The sequence below is a fragment of the Suricata suricatta genome, chromosome 6 (genome assembly GCF_006229205.1).
Source record: "Suricata suricatta isolate VVHF042 chromosome 6, meerkat_22Aug2017_6uvM2_HiC, whole genome shotgun sequence".
NCBI classification, from domain to species: Eukaryota; Metazoa; Chordata; class Mammalia; order Carnivora; family Herpestidae; genus Suricata; species Suricata suricatta.
The window spans coordinates 23,181,749-23,201,901 of NC_043705.1; the positions used below are offsets into that span (position 1 = coordinate 23,181,749).

Sequence of the window (20,153 nt, forward strand, 5' to 3'; positions counted from 1 at the left end):
CAAACTGAGGGATGCTGGAGGGTTTGTGAGTGGGGGATGGCTAAGTGGGCAAGGAGCACTGAGGAAGACATTGGTTGGGATGAGCACTGGGTGTTATACACAGGGGATGAGTCACTAGAATCTACTCCTGAAATCATTATTGCACTAAAAGCTAATTAACTTGGATGTAAATTTAAAAATAAAAATAAATAATATTAAAAAGGAAAAAATAAAATGCAGGTTAGAAAGCAACATTAGAGTAGAAGAGGTTGTAGATAACTTTTATCTGGAAATTCTAGGCATTAAATCCTTCAGAGAACCACATATGCTATATACACAATATGAGATAAAGAGGCCATTTACATGTGAACAAACCATGATGAATTATACCTTGGAGAAGTAAAAAAAAAAAACACTCCAGTTAAAAATTTCTAATGGATTTGTGGGTTCGAGCCCCCCGTCAGGCTCTGTGCTGACAGCTAGCTCAGAGCCCGGAGCCTGCTTCAGATTCTGTGTCTCCTTCTCTCTCTGCCCCTCCCCCCTCATGCTCTGTCTCTCTCTGTGTCAAAAATAAATAAAACATTAAAAAAACAAATTTAAAAAAATTTCTAATGGAAATGACATTACATCTGCCCTTTCATGCATTTTTAACTAGTTCTTCTGGGGACTTATGACCTGAGTTTTTTTTTTTTTTCATGAAGTGTAATTTAGAAAAATTTAAATGCTTGAAACTATTATTAGTTATGTATTGAAATAAAGGGAACCAGTCCCAATGTTAATTGTTTTTAGATCACAGATAAGTTTGAAAATGTAATGAAGACTATGGAGACCCCCTCTCCAGAAGAGTATTCTGTTTCTAATGCTCTTCTAGGGAGGTTCACTGAAAGACCTCTGAGGCCCACCCACAGATATAAAGTGAAGAAGAAAGCCTTCTTGTAGGATTTACTAACAGTAATCTTCTTTGGACTTCTCGTGTCTTTTAGGCAGCAATCAAGCTTATTTGACTTTAAGTCATACCTCCACCCCTATGCCTTGAATGCCAATTGCAACTCGTTCCCTCTCATTTTTCCCTATGCTCTAGCTGATTTAAAAAAAAAAAAAAAGTGGACTTAAATACTCCTGCCTTCAAATCCAGGCACCGTTACTTTCTAAATCACATCAGCCTGGTCTAAAAATTAACCTCTCTCTGAGCTACCTCTATTTTCCGTATCAGCAATATGAAATAAGTACTTATTTTCTCCAGCCCCACCAGGACCAGCCTAAGAATCAGGTGTCATTCTCTCTTCTAAGAACCTATCACCTGATTAGAAACTGTCAAGTGATTTGTCCTTTTCCTTCCCACTTTGATTATAAACTCCTTGAAATAGGGAATAGGCCTTCCTTCTTAAAAAAAAAAAAAAAATTTTTTTTTTTTTTTTTTTGCTCTTTGCCAGAAGGGGAGGAAAGGAATAGGAAGAGAAGGAGAGACATAGAGTCCAAGGCAGACCCCAGGCTCTAGCCTGTCAGCACAGAGCCTAACACAGGGCTCAAACTCATGAACTGTGAGAAGTGTGAGACTTTACCTGAGCCAAAGTCGGACACTTAGCCAACTGAGTCACCCCAGGTGCCCCTGGCATTGGACTTCTATTTCACTTCTTTTCCCCCTTACTGCTTGTGACATTTCTGCTTTTAAAACCATCACAAGAGTTGTTCTGTTACTTGAGTACTGATTTAAAAATCAGATCTAAATTTGGTTTTAGCTACCATCTTTAATGATCTCTTCTACATTTCCTAACAACTTTCCCATATTTCACCTGTAGATGAAAAGTGGAAATTACAAATAGCTTTGTTAGTCGCTTAAGACCTTGTCAAGTAATTTTCAAAAATATCTTCATGGAACTCTTCTTTAAAAATTAGTGCTATATTGCGTAGCATTCATTCATTCATTTTAGAATTTTCTTTCTTATTGAAGCAGCTTTGAAAATTTGACTCTTATTTACTTTTATGTATAATAACATTAGTAAACCGTCAAGAGTTACAATTTCACCAAAAGTTATACAACTGTACTATGTTCACTGACAACAGGGCTGCTGCTTTTTAGGAAAGCGGGTGTAGAGATGCCACAACAAGTAATGTCACACACACACAAACACAGAAAATACTACAGATAGTATTAGTTAAAGGTAGGAGGATGAGGTAATATATCAAATACTTAGTGTATGATTGATTGTACATATTATACATTCCCTGCTTCAGCAAACTTGAGTATAGAGTTTCTTTCAGTCAGACCTGGAATTAGGTCTCTCACTCATGTGGTTTCAATTAAGTTCTGTTAAAAATAGCTTGTAATATAAGCATTTTCATTTTTAGTGCTTCAACAACTTTACTACTTTTAATCCATACAGAGGATAAACTTTGGGAGAAAAACAAAGGAAGTTACATAGTATTCTGGTACTTGGCTTTTTATAAATAGCTGTAATATCTAGTTAGTGTACAGTCTTTTAAGATATTTGTTCTTATTTTACAACATAGTACACATATTTAAGAAGATACAGAAAAATGTTTCTTTACTGATTAAAAGTAAATTATTAGATTCTTGATAGGATATATCACAAATAATTAGAGAATTTTGATTTTTGAGTTACATATAATTTCAGGCAGACATTCTGCTTTATGGACTTTGGCTTCACGTTCATGCATATCTTCAAAGTGAAAATTCAGCCACACCTGCTACATCTTGCCATTTGTTTTTATTATAATATCTGGAGAAAAATATAATAATAGATTATTTCGTATATATAGCACAAGAAGGTGACCAATAAATATTAGTAACCAAGTCATTGGGGACATGAGCTTTTGACACCCAAGCAATTGAGTTTCACCTTGTCCCTTAATAAACAAACCCAAAGGCCATTAAAAAACACAAATAAGAAGAGGAATAGCTGGCCCACTCCTTCCGAGACACGTTGAGGTTACCACTCTGGAGACAAATGAAGACATTCCAGTAGGAAGCCCAGCAAACATGGCTGTCTGCAGCCATCACAAGGCCTCCAACTCTAGCTGTGTAACCTGGAGGAGTCGATCCAGTTGTGCTCCTCATCCGTCCTCCTCAGCCACCACCCGGGAGGAGGATCCTGACACGTTCCTATCCACCCTCCCTTTGTATTCTACTCCTCTATGCTGTAGCTAAACCCTGGTGCTTCCCAATACAGGATTCTGGGATCTTCCTCCCTACATCTTGTACTGGGAGACCATGAGTGGAGCCAGCTTTACCTATTCCCATTGCCATTTTCATACTATGACATATGTCACCTGCTGGCCTTTATCAATGATTCTCAAACTTTTTACACATTATAATTATCCTAGCTTTTAAAAGTCCTTGGGGCGCCTGGGTGGCTCAGTCGGTTAAGCCTCCGACTTCAGCTCAGGTCAGATCTCACATTCAGCTCAGGTCAGATCTCACATTCGTGGGTTTGAGCCCAGTGACAGGCTCTGTGCTGACAGCTAGCTCAGAGCCTGGAGCCTGCTTCTGGTTCTGTGTCTCCTTCTCTCTCTGCCCCTCCCCCTCTCATGCTCTGTCTCTCTCTGTATCAAAAATAAATAAAAAATTTTAAAAAAGAAATTAAAAAATAATAATAATAAAAATAAATAAAAGTCCTAATATCTGGGCCACACTTTGTACCAATCAGATTAGAATCTTTGGACAAGGAACTCATATCCAAGAAAGTCTGAATGCAGGTAAATTTGAATACAAGAGACCTCTATCTTTGCTGTTCAAACGATGGTCCATGGACCAGTAATTTCATCATCACATAGGAGTTTATTAGAAATGCAGAATCCCGGGCTCCATTCCAGATCTACTGAATCAAAATCTCCAATTTGACAAGACTTTCAAGCAATTCACAAGTACATTAAAGTTTGGGAAGCACTACCTTCTACTCCCTTTTATTGTCTTTACTGACCTCAGGTACTCTCTGCCCATTTATTAAACACTGAAAACTGAGCCACAGTAATCTATTCCATAGTAATCTGGAGTAAGTTCCCGACTGAGTAATCAGCCCACCCAATTATCCTTACCACTACTAAGGCTTCATATGTATATCAAAGGCCTGACATCACCTAGAACACATCATTTCTGAAACTTTACAATGCTAGAGACCTGGGAGTCATTCTCTAACTGTCCTTTACTCTCACCACCCAGTACCGGTACCTAATCACTAAGCCCCAGCAATTATACCAATAAATATGTTTAGTTTAGACTGATTCTCAAACTCCAGAAGTACTGAATCAGATTGCTGAACCAATTAGGTGATCCAAGCACCACACTTTGCGATACACTGGCTCAGATCCTTACTTGCTCAACTTTGTTCTTTAGGGCTTTTGAAAAATCCCACTTATTCTTTCTGTTTCTAAGCTCATGTCTTTCCAAGTCATTCCCACACTTCTAACCAGAATGAACTAATTAAAAAGCAATTTGACCAGGACAGTCAAAAGTCAATGTGGCATAGAAGGCTCTTCACAATCTATCCTCTGATCACTACTCAAGACTCAGAGCCTCAGTTCTGAGTCCAATCTCTACTCCAGCCAAATGTAACTACTTTCAGTTTCTTAACTACCTGATGATACATTAAGCCTCTGTGCTTCTATTTATGCTGGTGCCTCTGCCTAGAAAGCCTATACTCATTCTGAGATCATCCTTCAAAGCAACTCCCCATGTACTTCAACATAGTCCTCCATATGTGAAAGCACCTATTGAACTTGTTTTACCTACCTGACTTCCTTTGTGAGATTACAATTGCATAAAGACAACTATGTCTTTATCTCAATATTACTTCATTAACTTCATCTAACATATGACATCCAGAATCTATGAACTTACTGAATAAATGAACCAATGAACTGCAAAACTTCATCTTTTTTGACATTGAATCAACAAGAAAAATTTCTCTGTTTAAATATAATACAGAAGCCCAATGTATAAAACAAAGAGAAGCAAAACTGTTCTGTATAGATGAGCTGAGAAACTCAGAACCCTATCTAATCTACCCCACATGCCTTATTTGACAGCTACCCAAACTACTGAAAACCAAGAGAGCTAAGTTCTAATTCTGATTCTACCATTAATTAACTGTGTAAATAAGGATAAGTCACCTATTCATCTGGCAAGGTCATTTTTATTATATGTAAAATAAGAAAAAAAGAATAGTTCATTAAATGGCTCTCAAATTTTAGTGCTAATTTGGAATTACTTTGAGAGTTCTTCAAATTGTAGACTCCTATGCCAATATCTCTAGAGAATGTAATTTGCCAGGTCTGCAGTAATTCTGGTGTAGGTGGTCAGAGGACCATCAAGACACCTTGACCTGGATGTTTTTGAAGGCCTCTTTCATATGGTTGTCACCATTCTCAAACTTCTACTTACCTACACTTCCTCCTCTATCACATCTCTTTTGGATTCTTCTTATGGTTCATTTTCACCACTTATTTTTTCTCTAATCATCATTATTAATGATCAAGCATCATGATGAGCAGGGGTCCTAGACCATCAAAAGTAAGCTTCATACTGCAGTCCTGATTAGATAACTGCCAAACTAGCTAAAACGTTAAATGCCACGACTAAAAATAGGCCGTTACATGTTTAAAATAACATGATCACTAGTTAGCTTGGGGCTTTGCTATTTTTACTAAAGGAAAGGCAGACGCAGTGGCCAGAAGTTGAAAGGGAATTACTTAAATGAAGAGGCTGCCAAATGAGGCGAGAACCTAGAAAGAAGCCAGGAGGTGGCATAATTGGTTCAGCATACATCAAGGGGTCTCTCTGAATCAAACTAAAAATTTTGGTCTAAACACTTGGAAGAACTTCCCAGACACATTTTAGTTTTGATTTGTTGTAATACTTAAGCCCAGAATTGTGATATTATCTGATGTCATAGACTAATATGAACAGCCATAAAACTAAAAGAGGTTTCTCTATTTTTATTTTATTAAAATTTTTTAAAGATTTATTTATTTTTGAGAGAGACAGAGAAAATCCCAAATCCCAAGCAGGCTCCACACCGATAGTGGGGCTCAAATTCATGAAGCATGGAATCATGACCTGAGCCAAAATCAAGAGTAGGATGCTTAATCAACTAAGCCACTCAGATACCTCTATTTTTATTTTTTAACTTTTTATTTTTATACCCCAAAAAAGTATACATATATGTACTATAAAGCTTGATGGGTTTATACAAACTTCTCATACCTATATAACCAGCATTCAGATAATGAAACAGAACACTACTAGCAGCCTAGCATTTCCTCTCATAAAGCTTTCTAGTTAATAGTCTCTCCCTAACTAGGACATTTACTACAGTGGTTTTCATCATAGTTTACTTTTGCCAAGGTTTGTACTAACTATAAGTAATATTAAGTGTACTCTGCTGTGTCTGGCTCCTTATGTGATCAGTAGTGTTGCATGTAACTGCACAGTGTTGATGCTCACTGCTACATAGCACTCCCAAAGCAAATGAATCTAACACAGTTTATTGATCTATTCTATTGCTGGTGGGCACTTGGGTTATATTCTGTTTGGGACTATTATCCAAGTGCTGCTATGAACATTCTAGTGTACATCTTTTGATGAACATATGTACACATTATAGTTGGATATACTCTTGGAAGTGGAAATGCTGGGATTCCATGGTCCAGGGAAATGGAATTGCAGGGTCTCTTTTCACCACAGTGAAATTTCTACAGGCCTAATAATACGAGAAATATACCACCTAAGATATATGGTAAGTTGTTGCATCTGGCTCCTCCTACTGGGCCTTTTTAGATTTTGGAGTCAACATACTCCTCATCTGAGCATACTATTTCAACCCCCTTACCAAGTGCCTAAAGGCTACTGGTTTTAAGGAAGCCTTAGAATAAGAGAAGGTTCTACAACAGGTCCAGGCTACTGTGCAACATGCTCTGCCACTTGTACCAAAAGATCTAGCAAATCCAGTGGTGCAAGAAATGTCAGTGAGAGATATTTTTTGGATCCTGTAGATGAATCACAGCATAGGTCCTCAGGATTTTGGAGCATATCTCTAGCATTTTCTTTGAATAACTACTATTTTTTTTTTTTTACAAACAGCTTTTGGTCTGCTACTGGGCCTTAGTAGAAACTGAATACTTGACCATGGAACACCAAGTTAGAAAGAGAGCTAAGCTGCCCATCACGAATGATACATAGTCTGATGGACCAAGCCATAAAGTTGACTGTGCAGAGCAGCACTACACTATCAAATAGAAATGGCATATATGAAACTGAGCTGGAGCCTGAAAAGCACAAGTAAGTTATATAAGGAAGTGGTCCAAATGCCCATGGTCCCCACTATTGCTACAGTATTTTCTCTCTCCCAGCCTGCACTTTGGCATCATAAAGAATTCTCTCTACAATTGGCTGGCTGAGGGGAAAAAAAACCCTCAGTCTTAGTTTACAGATATGTAGGCACAATCTGAAAGCTCCTTTCTGGTGCATCCTTGAAGAAAATTGGTGAAGGTATGTTCTCCCAGTGGTCAGAAAGAACTTCCAGAAATAATCTCAACTTTCCCTTTGTTAAAAGGAGAAATGGCCAGATATGTGGTTATATACTGAATCATGGACTGTGGCCTATAGTTTGGCTGGATAGTTAGAGACTTGGAAGGGACATGACTGGAAAGTTGATGACAAGGAAATTTAGAGAAGAAGCATATAGATAGAATTCTCTGAATGGGCAAAAAATGTGAGGACATCTGTGTCCCCTGTGAATACTCATCAAAGGATGATCTCAGCAGACAAAGACTTTAAAAATCAAGTAGATAATAAGACCCATTATGTAGATACCAGTTAGCTTCTTTCCTCAGCCACCTCCATCACCATCTGATAAACTAATGAACAAAATGGCCATGGTGGCATTAATGGTGGTTATGCATGGGCTCAGCAACTCAGTAAAGCCAACCTGGCTATAGCCACTGATTAGTATTCAATTTGTTAGCAGGAGAGACCAACACCTAATCCCCAATATGGCACTATTCCCTGGAGTGATCAGCCAGCTACCAGGTGGCAGGTTGATTACCTTGTACCACTTTCATCATGGAAGGGACAGCATTTTACTCTTACTGGAATAGACACTTTGGATATGGATTTGCCTTTCCTGCATGTAATGCTTCTGACAAAATGACCATCCAAGAACTTGGAAAATACTTTATCCACCATCATATCCCAAAGAGCATTGCTTCTCATCAAGGAACTCACTTCACAGCAAAAGAAATGTGGCAAAAGGCCCAAATTCATGGAATTCACTGGTCTTTCCATGTTCCCCACAATCTTGAAGCAGCTGACTTGACAGAATAAGGGAATGGCCTTGTGAAGACTTAGAGTATCAGTTAGGCACCAATATCTTGCAGGGCTGGGATAAGGTTCTCCAGAATATTGTATGTGCTCTGAATCAGTATCAAATATATGGTGCTATTTCTCCCCAACTACCAGGATTCACAGATGCAGGAATCAAGAAATGGAGGTGAAACTGAGATAACTCAATATAACCCCTTGCAGCCCACTAGCAAAATGTTTTGCTTCCTGGTCCCATGACTTTTTGCTCTGCTGTCCTAGAGGTCTTAGTTCCAAAGGGAAGGATGCTTCCACCAACAGACACAACAATGATTCCATTGAACTGGAAGTTAAGACTGCCACCGCTTGGCTGCTTTGGGCTCCTCAGGTCTCTGAATCAACAGACAAAGAAGGGAATTGCTATGCTGGCTGGGGCGACTGATCCTGACTACCTAAGTGAAATTTCCTCCACAATGGAGGCAAGAAAGAGTATGTCCAGAATACAAGAGATTCTTTAGGGCATCTTTTAGTTTTACCATGCCCAGTGATTAAGGTCAATGGAAAATTACCCATTCCAAGCAGGACTAATGGCCCAGACCCTACTTAAATGAGGTTTGTATCATCCTAACTAGTTTAAGAACTATGACCAGCTGAGGTGCTTGCTGAGGGAAAAAAAATATGAAATGGGTGGAAGACAAAGGTCGTTATTAATACCAGTTATGTCCACATGACTAGTGTAAGCAAGTATCTTTGTTTTCTTCTCTCTCTTATCCCCAAATCATCTAACATAAAATGTCTTAATAATAAATAGTTAACTTTATATCCCAGTACTTGAGATACAGGGTATCAAGAAGAGTAAACACCCCCCAAGGATTTTGGATCTTCTTCTCAGAAAGGAATTAGCACATTTGGGGTTGTATGCAGGATAGGTGCATTATGCTAGGCAGAAGTATAACTTTGTTACAGCCTTTATTTAAGTATGGTTTAAGGATATGTGTATGAATACATACTAGACATGAAGTAGACTGTGATGGTTAGTTACATGTGTCAACTTGCTTTGGCTATATTACCCAATTAAATTAAGTAACAATCTTGGTGTTGCTGCAAAGATAATTTATAGATAAGGTTAAAATCTATAATAGCAGATTTTAGGAGATTATCCTTGACAATTGGGCCTCACCAATCAGTTAAAAGGTCTTAAGAGCAAAACCAAGGTTTTCCTAAGAAAGAAGAAATTCCTCATCTCCTAAGGACTGCATCATCAATTCCTGTCCCAGAGTTTCCAGCCTGCTCTATAGTTTTCAGCAAGACCCTAAAATGCATAAGTCAATTCCTTGAGACACCTCTCCTTATATGTATCTGCATACATATATGTCTATGTGTGTACTTAGTTAACCTATTAGTAACCTATTAGTTCTGCTTCTTTGGGAAAAACCTGGCTGATATGGCATCTACTATTCCCTACCACCAGGCTAATCTCATCAGAGATGGAGATAGAAAAAAGTCTATTATGGGGCCTCTGTCTTTGAAAACTTCATAACCTGAAGAATATGAAGTCAGCATTGTGAATTATGTGAGGTAGTAATATATTACTAAGTGTCAAATTTTGTTTTGAATAGCAATTGTTGAGTAGCAATGAATTGAAAAAAAGAAAAAGACCTCTGTGGACTTAGGGAGTGCTCAGAGCAGGCTCTGTAGCAGAAATGGGGACAAGGATTAAAAGCAGACAGTTTAGTTGGATTGAAGTTGTACATAATCTATTAAATTTCAATTGCTTCACTGCCTGCTTACTCATAAAAGGTTCTCAGGCTCCAATAATTAATCAGACATTCTGTCTGACAGTCAGGAAAGTATAGAAAAACCTAAAAAGTTTAAAAAATGCTTTGACAGACTGAGTTCCTCTCTATTACCCAATAGCAGTAAAATCTTGGACGAAATACATACTATTTTAAGTTCCATATTCTTTACATATATAATGAGAATACTAATACACACCTGCCTATTATAAACCCATAATAAGAAATAAATGAGATATAATAAATACTTAGCTCAGTGCCTTTCACAAAGGAAGTGCTCAACCAATGTTAAGTGAATGTAAAAATATATAAAAAACATTTTCAGAAAGAATCCTACTAAAAGTGAAACCCTACTAGCAACCAGATTCAACACTACATTAAAAGAATTATTCACCATGACCGAGTGGGATTTATTCCTGGGATGTAAGGCTGGTTCAATATCCACAAATCAATCAATGTGATACATCACATTAATAAAAGACAGGATTAGAACCACACAATCCCTCAATAGACGCAGAAAAAGTATTTGACAAAACACAGCATCCTTTCTTGACAAAAACCCTCAAGAACGTAGGGACACAAGGAATATACCTCAAGATCATAAAGACTATATATGAAAGACCCACAGTTAATATCATTCTCAATGGGAAAAAACTAAGAGCTTTCCTCCTAAGGTCAGAAAAACAACAGAGATGTCCACTCTCACCACTGTTATTCAACATAGTGTTGGAAATCCTAGCCTCAGCAATCAACACAAAGAAATAAAAGGCATCCAAATTGCCAAGGAGGAAGTCAAATTTTCACTCTTTGCTGATGACATGATATTCTATGTGAAAAACCCAAAGACACCACCGAAAAACTGCTAGAACTGATCCATGAATTCAGCAAAAATCACAGGATATAAAATTAATGTACAGAATATGGTTGTATTTATATAAACCAACAATGAAGCAACAGAAAGAGAAATCAAGTAATAAATCCCATTTATAACTGCACAAAAAACCATAAAACATGTAGGAATAAACCTAACCAAAGAGGTGAAAAGTCTATACACTGAAACTATAGAAAGCTTATGAAATAAATTGAAGACGACACACAAAAAATGGAAAAACCTTCCATGCTCATGGATTGGAAGAACAAATAACTGTCAAAATGTTGGTACTACCCAAAGCAATCTACATATTCAATGCAACCCCTTTTAAAATTAGACCATCATTCTTCCCAGAGCTAGAACAAACAATTCTAAAATTTATATGGAACCAGAAAAGACCACAAATAACCAAAGCAACGTTGAAAAAGTTAAAAAAAAAATCCAAGGCAGGAGGCATCACAATTCTGGACTTCAAGCTGTATTACAAAGCTGTAATCATCAAAACTGTATGGGACTGGCGCAAGAACAGACACATAGATCAATGGTACAGAATAGAAAACCCAGAAACAGACCCATAAAGATATGGCCAGCTCATCTTTGATAAAGGAGGAAAGAATATCCTATGGAACAAAGACAGTCTCTTCAGCAAATAGTAAAAGTGGACAGCAACATGCAGAAGAATGAAGCTGGACCACTTTCTTACACTATACACGAAATACACAAAAATATATTCAAAATAGATGAAACACCTAAGTGTGAGAAAGGAAACCATCAAAATCCTAGAGGAGAAAAAAAGCAGCAACCTCTTACCAACTTACCAAACTCAACACCCAAAAAACAAATAATCCAGTGAAGAAATGGGCAGAAGACTGACTAGAAGCTTTCCCAAAGAAGACATCCAGATGGCTAACAAGCACATGATGGTCAACATCACTCATTATCAGGAAAATACAAATCAAAACCAGAATGAGATACTGCATTACACCTGTCAGAATGGTTAAATTTAACAAATCAGGCAACAACAGATGTTGACGATGTGGAGATGTGGAAAAAAAGGAACCCTTTTGTACTGCTGGTGGGAATGAAAACTGGTTCAGACAGGGTGGAAAACAGTATGGAGGTTCCTCAAAAAATTAAAAATAGAACTACTCTACTATCCAGCAATTGCACTACTAGGTATTTATCCAAAGGGCACAAAAATGTTGATTTGAAGGGACACAGGCACCCCAATGTTTATAGCAGCACAATAGCCGAAGTATGGAAAGAGCCCAAATGTCCATCGACTGATGAACGAATACAGAAGATGTGGTATATATATATATCTATACAGTGGAATACTACATGGTGACCAAAAATAATGAAATCTTGTCATTTGCAACAACGCAGATGGAACTAGAGTGTATCATGCTAAAAAAAAAAAAAACGTCAGTCAGAGAAAGACAAATAGCATACCATTTCACTAATATGTGGAATTTAGGAAACAAAACAGATGAACATAGGGGAAGGGAATCAAAAATAAGATAAAGACAAGAGACTCTTAAATAAAGAGAACAAACTGAGGCTTATTGGCAGAGTGTTTGGGTGGGGAATGGGCTTAAAGGGGTGATGGGCATTAAGGAGGGCATTTGTTGGGAGGAGTACTGGGTGTTATATGTTAAGTGATGAATCACTAAATTCTATTCGTGAAATCATTATTGTACTATATGTTAACTAACTTGGATTTATATTTAAAAAATAAAGTGGAACACAACAACACTAAATTTCAACTAGTTATAAGAACAGTATCCTAGATAAATACATTTAAATCAGTATCATAGCTAATTTTTCAGAAGATTAAGTATTTGACATTTAAAAATTATTTTGGTCAGGTTCTGACAGCTAACCACACTTTTTATAATCTTACCATTTTCATTTTGTATAAGAGATCTCAGAATACAATTTAAGTGGACTTCCTTTGCACATAAGGAATTTACCATGAAAGGATGTTTTGTATCACCCAAAATGTAGGCTCTGCATTCACACTATAGTACCTTGGGGAATATCTTTAGGTAGAGAATATTTCTTCTTCTTTACAACAACACCTTTATTTTTCACTTGTCTAGTTCCTGGTGTTGCTCTAATAATACAACATGTTTCTGATTTATTTGAAGGAAACTGTAAAAGAAAAAAGCAGATAATGCATAATTCTTTCAGGTACTATATTTGTAAGTTGTTTTATTTCAAAGGCAAATATTCTCAACATCCATATTTCATACATATTAATGATAGAAAGCATTTATGAAATGCTTGAAAACATTGAAATGGTTTGAAAACATTTGCTTAAATAATAACCACCAGAAGCAAACAGGGTAGATTATATTAACCCTATATTAAATCCATCAAATGCACTACTTGTAAAATGAGGAAGCTTATGTTTAAAGAACTTGGATAACTTATTTAAGAACACAGAGAGAGAATGATAGAGTTAATATTCAAGCATTACAAAGTGTGAGAGCAACTTAATATAATTTAGTGAATTAAAACACAAATTTAATTATGAGCCAAACATTAGATTTCCTTGATTTCTCAACTCAATGGATTTTGACAACTGCCCATCAAACAGACAATACAGGCTCTAGATTAACATGCCATATCTTACTTCTTAGAACTCAGAAGTAGAGATACACATTTATAAAAGGCTCTTACATTTTAAATAAAGCTGATACAGAAACATCTTCTACTGTAAAAATTCATATCATCTTCTGTGGTGGACATCTGCTATTTTCCTGCCTAACATCTTTTCCATTCTTCTGATACTAAACAGTACCAGAGTTTTCTTGGAAGAATCTACACATTCTCCTAGGCTGTACACCACCCCTTCCTTATGACGCAGGTGGAACTGACAGTACTTTTGGGCATCAAGATGGCTGTAGGACCCAGTGTAGCCAATCAACACATGCCATGCCCCGAGCACAGTGACTGGCTGAGACAAGGACATTGTAAATGGGCCAAAAGGAAGATGGGATTGCTGAATCTGAGATTCTGGCACTAAGCCAAAATCCTTGAGGGGAGTAAAATGGTCCTAGATTAATACTCAAGCCTCGCTATAGCTGTTGTAGTAGAAACACCTATGAATCCTCTCAGGAGGATGGGATCCCATTTTAGGCTCACAGGATTTTTATCAACTAAGAGCAAGGAAATAAATAATCAGGGTCAATATCAAACTTGTTCTTCAAGATTCAGCTCAGAATAGTTCCAAGCAGAAATAATGGACAAAATATATTTTACCTTATCCTCTAATTTTATTATAACAATAATAAATAAAGTACCAAACTCATGAAAAATCAAGCTACCATGTTTAAGACTGTACAGTATCAAACAGTGGAATTAAGTCCTTAGAACATCAGATATCAGAATTGCCAACTCAGAATAGAATAACTATGTATGAAGTTATTAAACAACTAACAATTAAAATCTCATGTGTGAGCAAGCAACAAGAGACTATCTGGAGTGAAATGTAGATTTGAGAAAGAAACAATGAGAATGTCTTGAAATGAAAAATAAAATTGTTGGAATACAAAATTCAAGGGAAGCCTTAAGCAGCAAAATAGACACAAATGAAGAATTATTGATTAAATTACCCAGAATACAACAAATAAATGAAAAATATTTTTTAGATTTTTAATGTTTGTTTATTTTTTAGAGAGAGAGAGACAGAGAGAGAAAATGAATACCCCAAGCAGGCCCTGCACTGTCACTGCAGAGCCCAATGCAGGGTTTGAATCCACAAACCATGAGATCATGACATGAACCAAAATCAAGAGTTGGATGCTTAATTGACTGAGCCACTCAGGTGCCCCAACAAATATGTGAAAAATATTAAATAGACTTTGAAAGATGTGGAGGACAGAAAGATGCCTAACTTATGCCAATTACCATTCTAGAGAGAATAAAACAGGTAACCGCTGAGAAATTTCCCAAACTGATGAAAGACATGAGTACACACATTCAGGAAGCCTAAAGTTACAAGCAACATTAGAATTAAAAAACAACAGCAAATACAATACTAATCTCTTTAAGTATACATTCTAGTGAATTAGAGCATACCCACAATAAGGAGAACTTTAAAAAAAACAGAAAGAAAAGATATAGTAGTCCCCAAGACCACATCAGGCTTAATGAGGTACCAAAATGACTCACATGAGTCAGAAAAGCTGGTATATTGACAGTTATGGTTTATTACACAATAAAATACAAATTAAAATCCACTAATGGAAAAGGCACATGGGGGAATCCGAAGAAAAAGTACAAGAGTTCAAAACAGGATGATAAGCTTCCAGTTGAGTCGCATGGGTCGTGTTTAATTTTCCTATGTGCAAAGTGTTGCCAACACCAGAAGCCCAGTAAACCTTGACTCAGACCCCAGTCTCCCAGAGGTCAAACTGAGATAGAGGTAGCCCAAAGCCTCAGGCATCAAAAACAGGTATTTACCATAAATCACATTGTTAGCATAAACTATCTGGTATGGCTCAGGAAGGATACTCCAAGGGGTCAGAACTCTTAAAAAGGACTCTTTAAATCTCAAGAGTAAAAACAACAACAACAACAACAACAACAACAACAACAACAACACAATTAAAAACCAGGCTGAAGACCTTACCAGAGAGTTCACCAAAATATACAGATGGCAAGTAAGCACATGACATTTCTTCATCAAGGAGTGCAAAATAAAACAACAATGAGATACAACTACACACTTATTAGAATGGCCAATATCTAAAATATTGACAGCAGTCAAACCTTTATCCAACCCCGCAGAAGAGGCAATACCAAGAATGGACCGGAAGTTAAACTACGGACTTTGAGTGATTATAATGTGCCAATGTAGGTTCATCCTTGGTTAAAAAAAAAAAAAGTACCACTTGGTGAATTATATTGATAACGATGGTAGCTATGCACATATTGAAATACTGGATATATAAGAAATCTCTGCATCCCTCTTTCTCAAGTTTGCTATAAACCTGAAACTTTTTAAAAATTAAAAAAATTTAGAAAAATTAAAAGGATATAAAAATATATACCATGTTAACAATAGCCAAAAGAAAGCTAGAGTAGCTTTAGTAATATCATAAAAAGGAGATTTCTGTGCAAAGAATATTACCAGGAATAAAGAAGTTCCTTCATAATGACAAGGGGTGAATTAATCAAGAAAATAAAACAATCCTCAGCAATCCTAACTGCTTACCCACTTAGTAACAGAGCTTCAAAAACATATAAAACAAAAAAGGATAGAAATAAAAGTAGAAACGGACAAATCCGCCATTATAGTCTGATATTTTTGAGATCAAGAGTCTCATGCTCTTCCAACAGAGTCACCCAAGCACCCTGATAGTCTTATATTTTAATATCTCTTAATAATTGATAGACAAAGGCAAAACATCAGCAAAGATAGTTGAATTGAACATTGCTAACAATCAATCTGATATGACTGATACTGTAGATCATTCTACTAAAAAAAAAAAGCAGAATACACATTATTCTCAAGTGCACACAGAACACTTACCAAAATATACCAAATGGGTTATAAAACATGTCCATAAAAAAGCATGCATACAAGACATACAATGAATCATTTTAGACCACAATGGGATTAAATAAGAAACTAGTAACAGAAAGATTTTTGAAAATTTTTCAAGTATTAGGGAAAAGAAAAAGCACACTTCTAAACAGGCCTTGGATCAAAGAGTAAATAAATAGGTTAAGTGGAAAGTACGTGAACTGCATGAAAATGAAAATACAGCATGTAAAAACTTGTGGGACTCTGCTAAAGCAATAGTTGAGGTAAATTTGCACATTAGAAAACAAGAAAGGTCAGGGCACCTGGGTGGCTTAGTCAACTAATGTGGGGAATAAGTTTAGGATTTCCCTGGGCTTGCACCAATGGGTTAACATAATGAGTAAAAAGCCATGGGATGCTCTCACCCATGTTTGGGTAAACAAGATTGGTACCCCAGAATAGGGAGGTGAAAAGGCACCAAGAATAGGGAAGTACAAAGGCACCCCAGAATAAAGAGGGGGTGCAGAGCCCCTGGAATAGAGAGGGAGAGGCAAAGGGCCCAGAATAAAGAGTGATGCTAATGCACCCAAAACAAAGGTATATGAGGTAAGCAAATTAGGCATTCAGGGCAAAGCACCCACCAACTTAGTACTATAGCAGAAAGCTGATTTCCGAGGAGGGAAGGACCAAGCTAGGTAAGCAGGTAAATAGGGCTATCATCCACCGCACTGCACTGCAGGTAACGCTGCTCAGAATGGCGTTGATTTAAAAAAGAAAAGGTGCCTTGTTGACCCTCAAGTGTTTTGCCCTATCTGTCTTGTCCCTAAGGCTAGCTAAGATAAACAGACTCACTGCATCCTGTCTGTCCATCCAGTCTGTCATTAACAACCATCTGCCCATCTGCCTAGCACCAGGATTTTGTTTTTTATTGACCCAAATCCCAAACACTGTATATCTTCAAAACCCCCTTTCCCTCATGCCCATGAGTTGATGTTCACCAAGTCACTGACTCTGTGCACGCCCATCACATTTGTAAGCCTTCTGATCTTAATAAATACGGGGCAAAGATCCTTATTTGGGGCTATTGTCTTTCCAGGATATTAGCCATCTCTTGTTTTAATCCTGCATCCTGCTTTCTTGCTAAGACAAGAAAGAACTTTAGACTTAGAGTCTATGACAGGTTAAGTGTCTGACTTTGGTTCAGGTCATGATCTTGCGGTTCACCTGACCTTGAGCCCTTGCTGAGCTCTGTGCTGACAGCTCAGAGCCTGGAGCCTGCTTCAGATTCTGTGTCTCCCTCTCTCTCGGTCCCTTCCCTGCTCATGTTCTCTCTCTCTCTCTCCCCCTCCCTCCCTCTCTCAAAAATAAATATTTAAAAAAAGAAAAGAAAAGAAAACAAGAAAAGTCTCCTGTTAATGACCTCATCTTTTATCTTAAGAAAGTAAGAAAAGAAAACCAAACCCAAAGTAAGCAAAAGAAAATAACATGAAAGGAGAAATTGATGAAACAGAAAATAGAAAAAGAGAGAAAAATCAATAAACCAAACTTCTAGCCAGATTAATGAGGAAAGAAAAAAAGAAGACACAAATTACCAATATCAGGAATGAGAAAGGCTATATCACTACAGATACCACTATATTAAAAGGATAATAAAGGAATACTATAAAGATCATTTGACAATAAATTTGTCAACTTCTAGAAAATAGACAAATTCCTTGAAATACAAAAACCACCAAAGTTCACTCAAGAAGAAATAGGTAAGTTGAATAGCCCTAAAGAGATTTTTTTAATGTTTATTTATCTGGCGGGGGCGGGGGGGATGTGCGGGCACATGTCAAAGACAGAGGGAGACAGAGGATCTAAGGCTCACTCCACGCTGAGAGCTGAGAGCCAGGTGTGGGGCTGGAATGCAGACACCGTGAGATCATGACCTGAGCCAATGTCGGATGCTTAACCAACTGAGCCACCCAGGCATCCCAGCCCTAAAGATAATTTTAACTGTATTTTATTTCCTTTCAAAAAAAAAAAAAAGAGGTCTAGGTGACTTCACTAGTGAATTCTACTAAACAGTGAAGGCAGAAATAATACTAATTCTTTTCCAGAAAATTGAAGATGAAGGAATACTTTCCAACTTGTTCTATGAGGTGAGCATTACTCAGATGTGAAGCTCAGACAGACATTAAGAAAGAAAGAAAGAAAACTAAAGACCCTCACAAACATTGATGGAAAAATTCTAAAACATTTTTCACAAATACATCAATATATAAAAATAAAAATATATCATAATCAAGTGAGGTTTATCCCAGGATGCAGAGTTGATTTAACATTAGAACATAAATCAATATATCATATTCATTAACTTATTATATTAACAAACAGAGAAAGAAAAAATCTATTATCATCTCAATGGTTACAAAAAGTACATTTAGCAAAAATCCAACATTCATTCCTAATAAAAACTCTTAAGTATATTAGGAAAAGGTGGGAACTTCCTCAACATAGGAAAAACTTACAGCTAAGATCATATTTAATGGTGAACTGCTGAATGTTTTCCCTCAAAGTGCAGAAACAAAGCAAGGATATCTGCTCTCCCCACTGCTCTCTCAGCATTGTACAGGAGAATTTAGCCAGTGAAATTAGGCAAGAATAAAAAGGCATCTGGATTAAAAAGGAAGAGGTAAATCTTTTTTTCCATAGACAACCTAATAGTCTAAAGCATGATGGAATCTTGGGCGGTATGGAAGACTACTAGAACTAATAATCAAGTTTAGCAAGTTTGCAATATAGTTGGTATGAATAGAATGCTTCCACAAAATTCATATGTTGAGGGGTGCCTGAGTGGTTCAGTCATTTAAGCACCCAACTCTTGATTTCAGCTCAGGTAATGATCTCACAATTATGAGATCAAGCCCCACATTGAGCCTGACACTGAGCATGGAGTCTCTCTCTCCCTTACTGGCCCTCCCCAACTCATGCACATACACACACACACTCTCTCTCTCCCCAAATAAACATTAAAAAATATTAAATAAATAAATAATTAAAGAAATTCCATATGTTGAAGTCCTAACCCCCAAGGAAACTGACTTTGGAGAGAGGCTCTGTGAGAGGGTAATAAAAGTTAACTAATTATTAAAGGTGAGGTCCTAATCTGAAAGTGCAAGTGCCCTGTAAACAAGGGAAAGAAATACCAGAGCTCTTTTCTCTTTGTGCAAAGAGAGAAAAGGTGATGTGAAATCACGGCAAGAAGGTGGTTTTCTATAAGACAGAAGAAAGCCCTTGCAGGAACTGAATAGGTCAACACCTTGGCCTTGGACTTCCCAAGATAAAGTCCAAGAAAGTGAGAAAATAAATTTCTATTATGTAAGCCACCCAGTGTGTAGTCTTCAATTATGGGAACTCAAACAGACTAATATGATGATCAACACACACACACACACACACACACACACACACAAGTGGTTTTATATGCGAGCATTAATAGAAACTGAAATTAAGAATACCATTTACAATAGTATCAGGAATGTGAAATACTGTCATTAGGTGGGAAATGATGACATCAAGTGGGAATAATGACCCAAACAGTGAAAACTACAGAGTGTTTCAGAGAGAAGCCAAAGACTCAAAAAAAAAAAAAAAAAAAAAAAAAAAAAA

The 20,153-nt window shown here is 37.0% G+C and overlaps 1 protein-coding gene across 1 annotated transcript in view; it reads right to left on the reverse strand.

Annotated features, from left to right (window-relative positions):
* Window positions 1-2,508: 2,508 nt before the first annotated feature.
* MEIKIN (meiotic kinetochore factor) overlaps window positions 2,509-20,153 on the reverse strand; it is a 78,900-nt gene continuing 61,255 nt past the window's right edge. The window contains exons 12-13 of the mRNA XM_029941871.1: window positions 12,994-13,117; window positions 2,509-2,720 (exon numbers count right to left, since the gene is read on the reverse strand). Of these exons, the coding sequence (XP_029797731.1) occupies window positions 2,689-2,720; window positions 12,994-13,117 (156 nt within the window). The 3' untranslated portion in view covers window positions 2,509-2,688. The remainder of the gene's footprint in view (window positions 2,721-12,993; window positions 13,118-20,153) is intronic.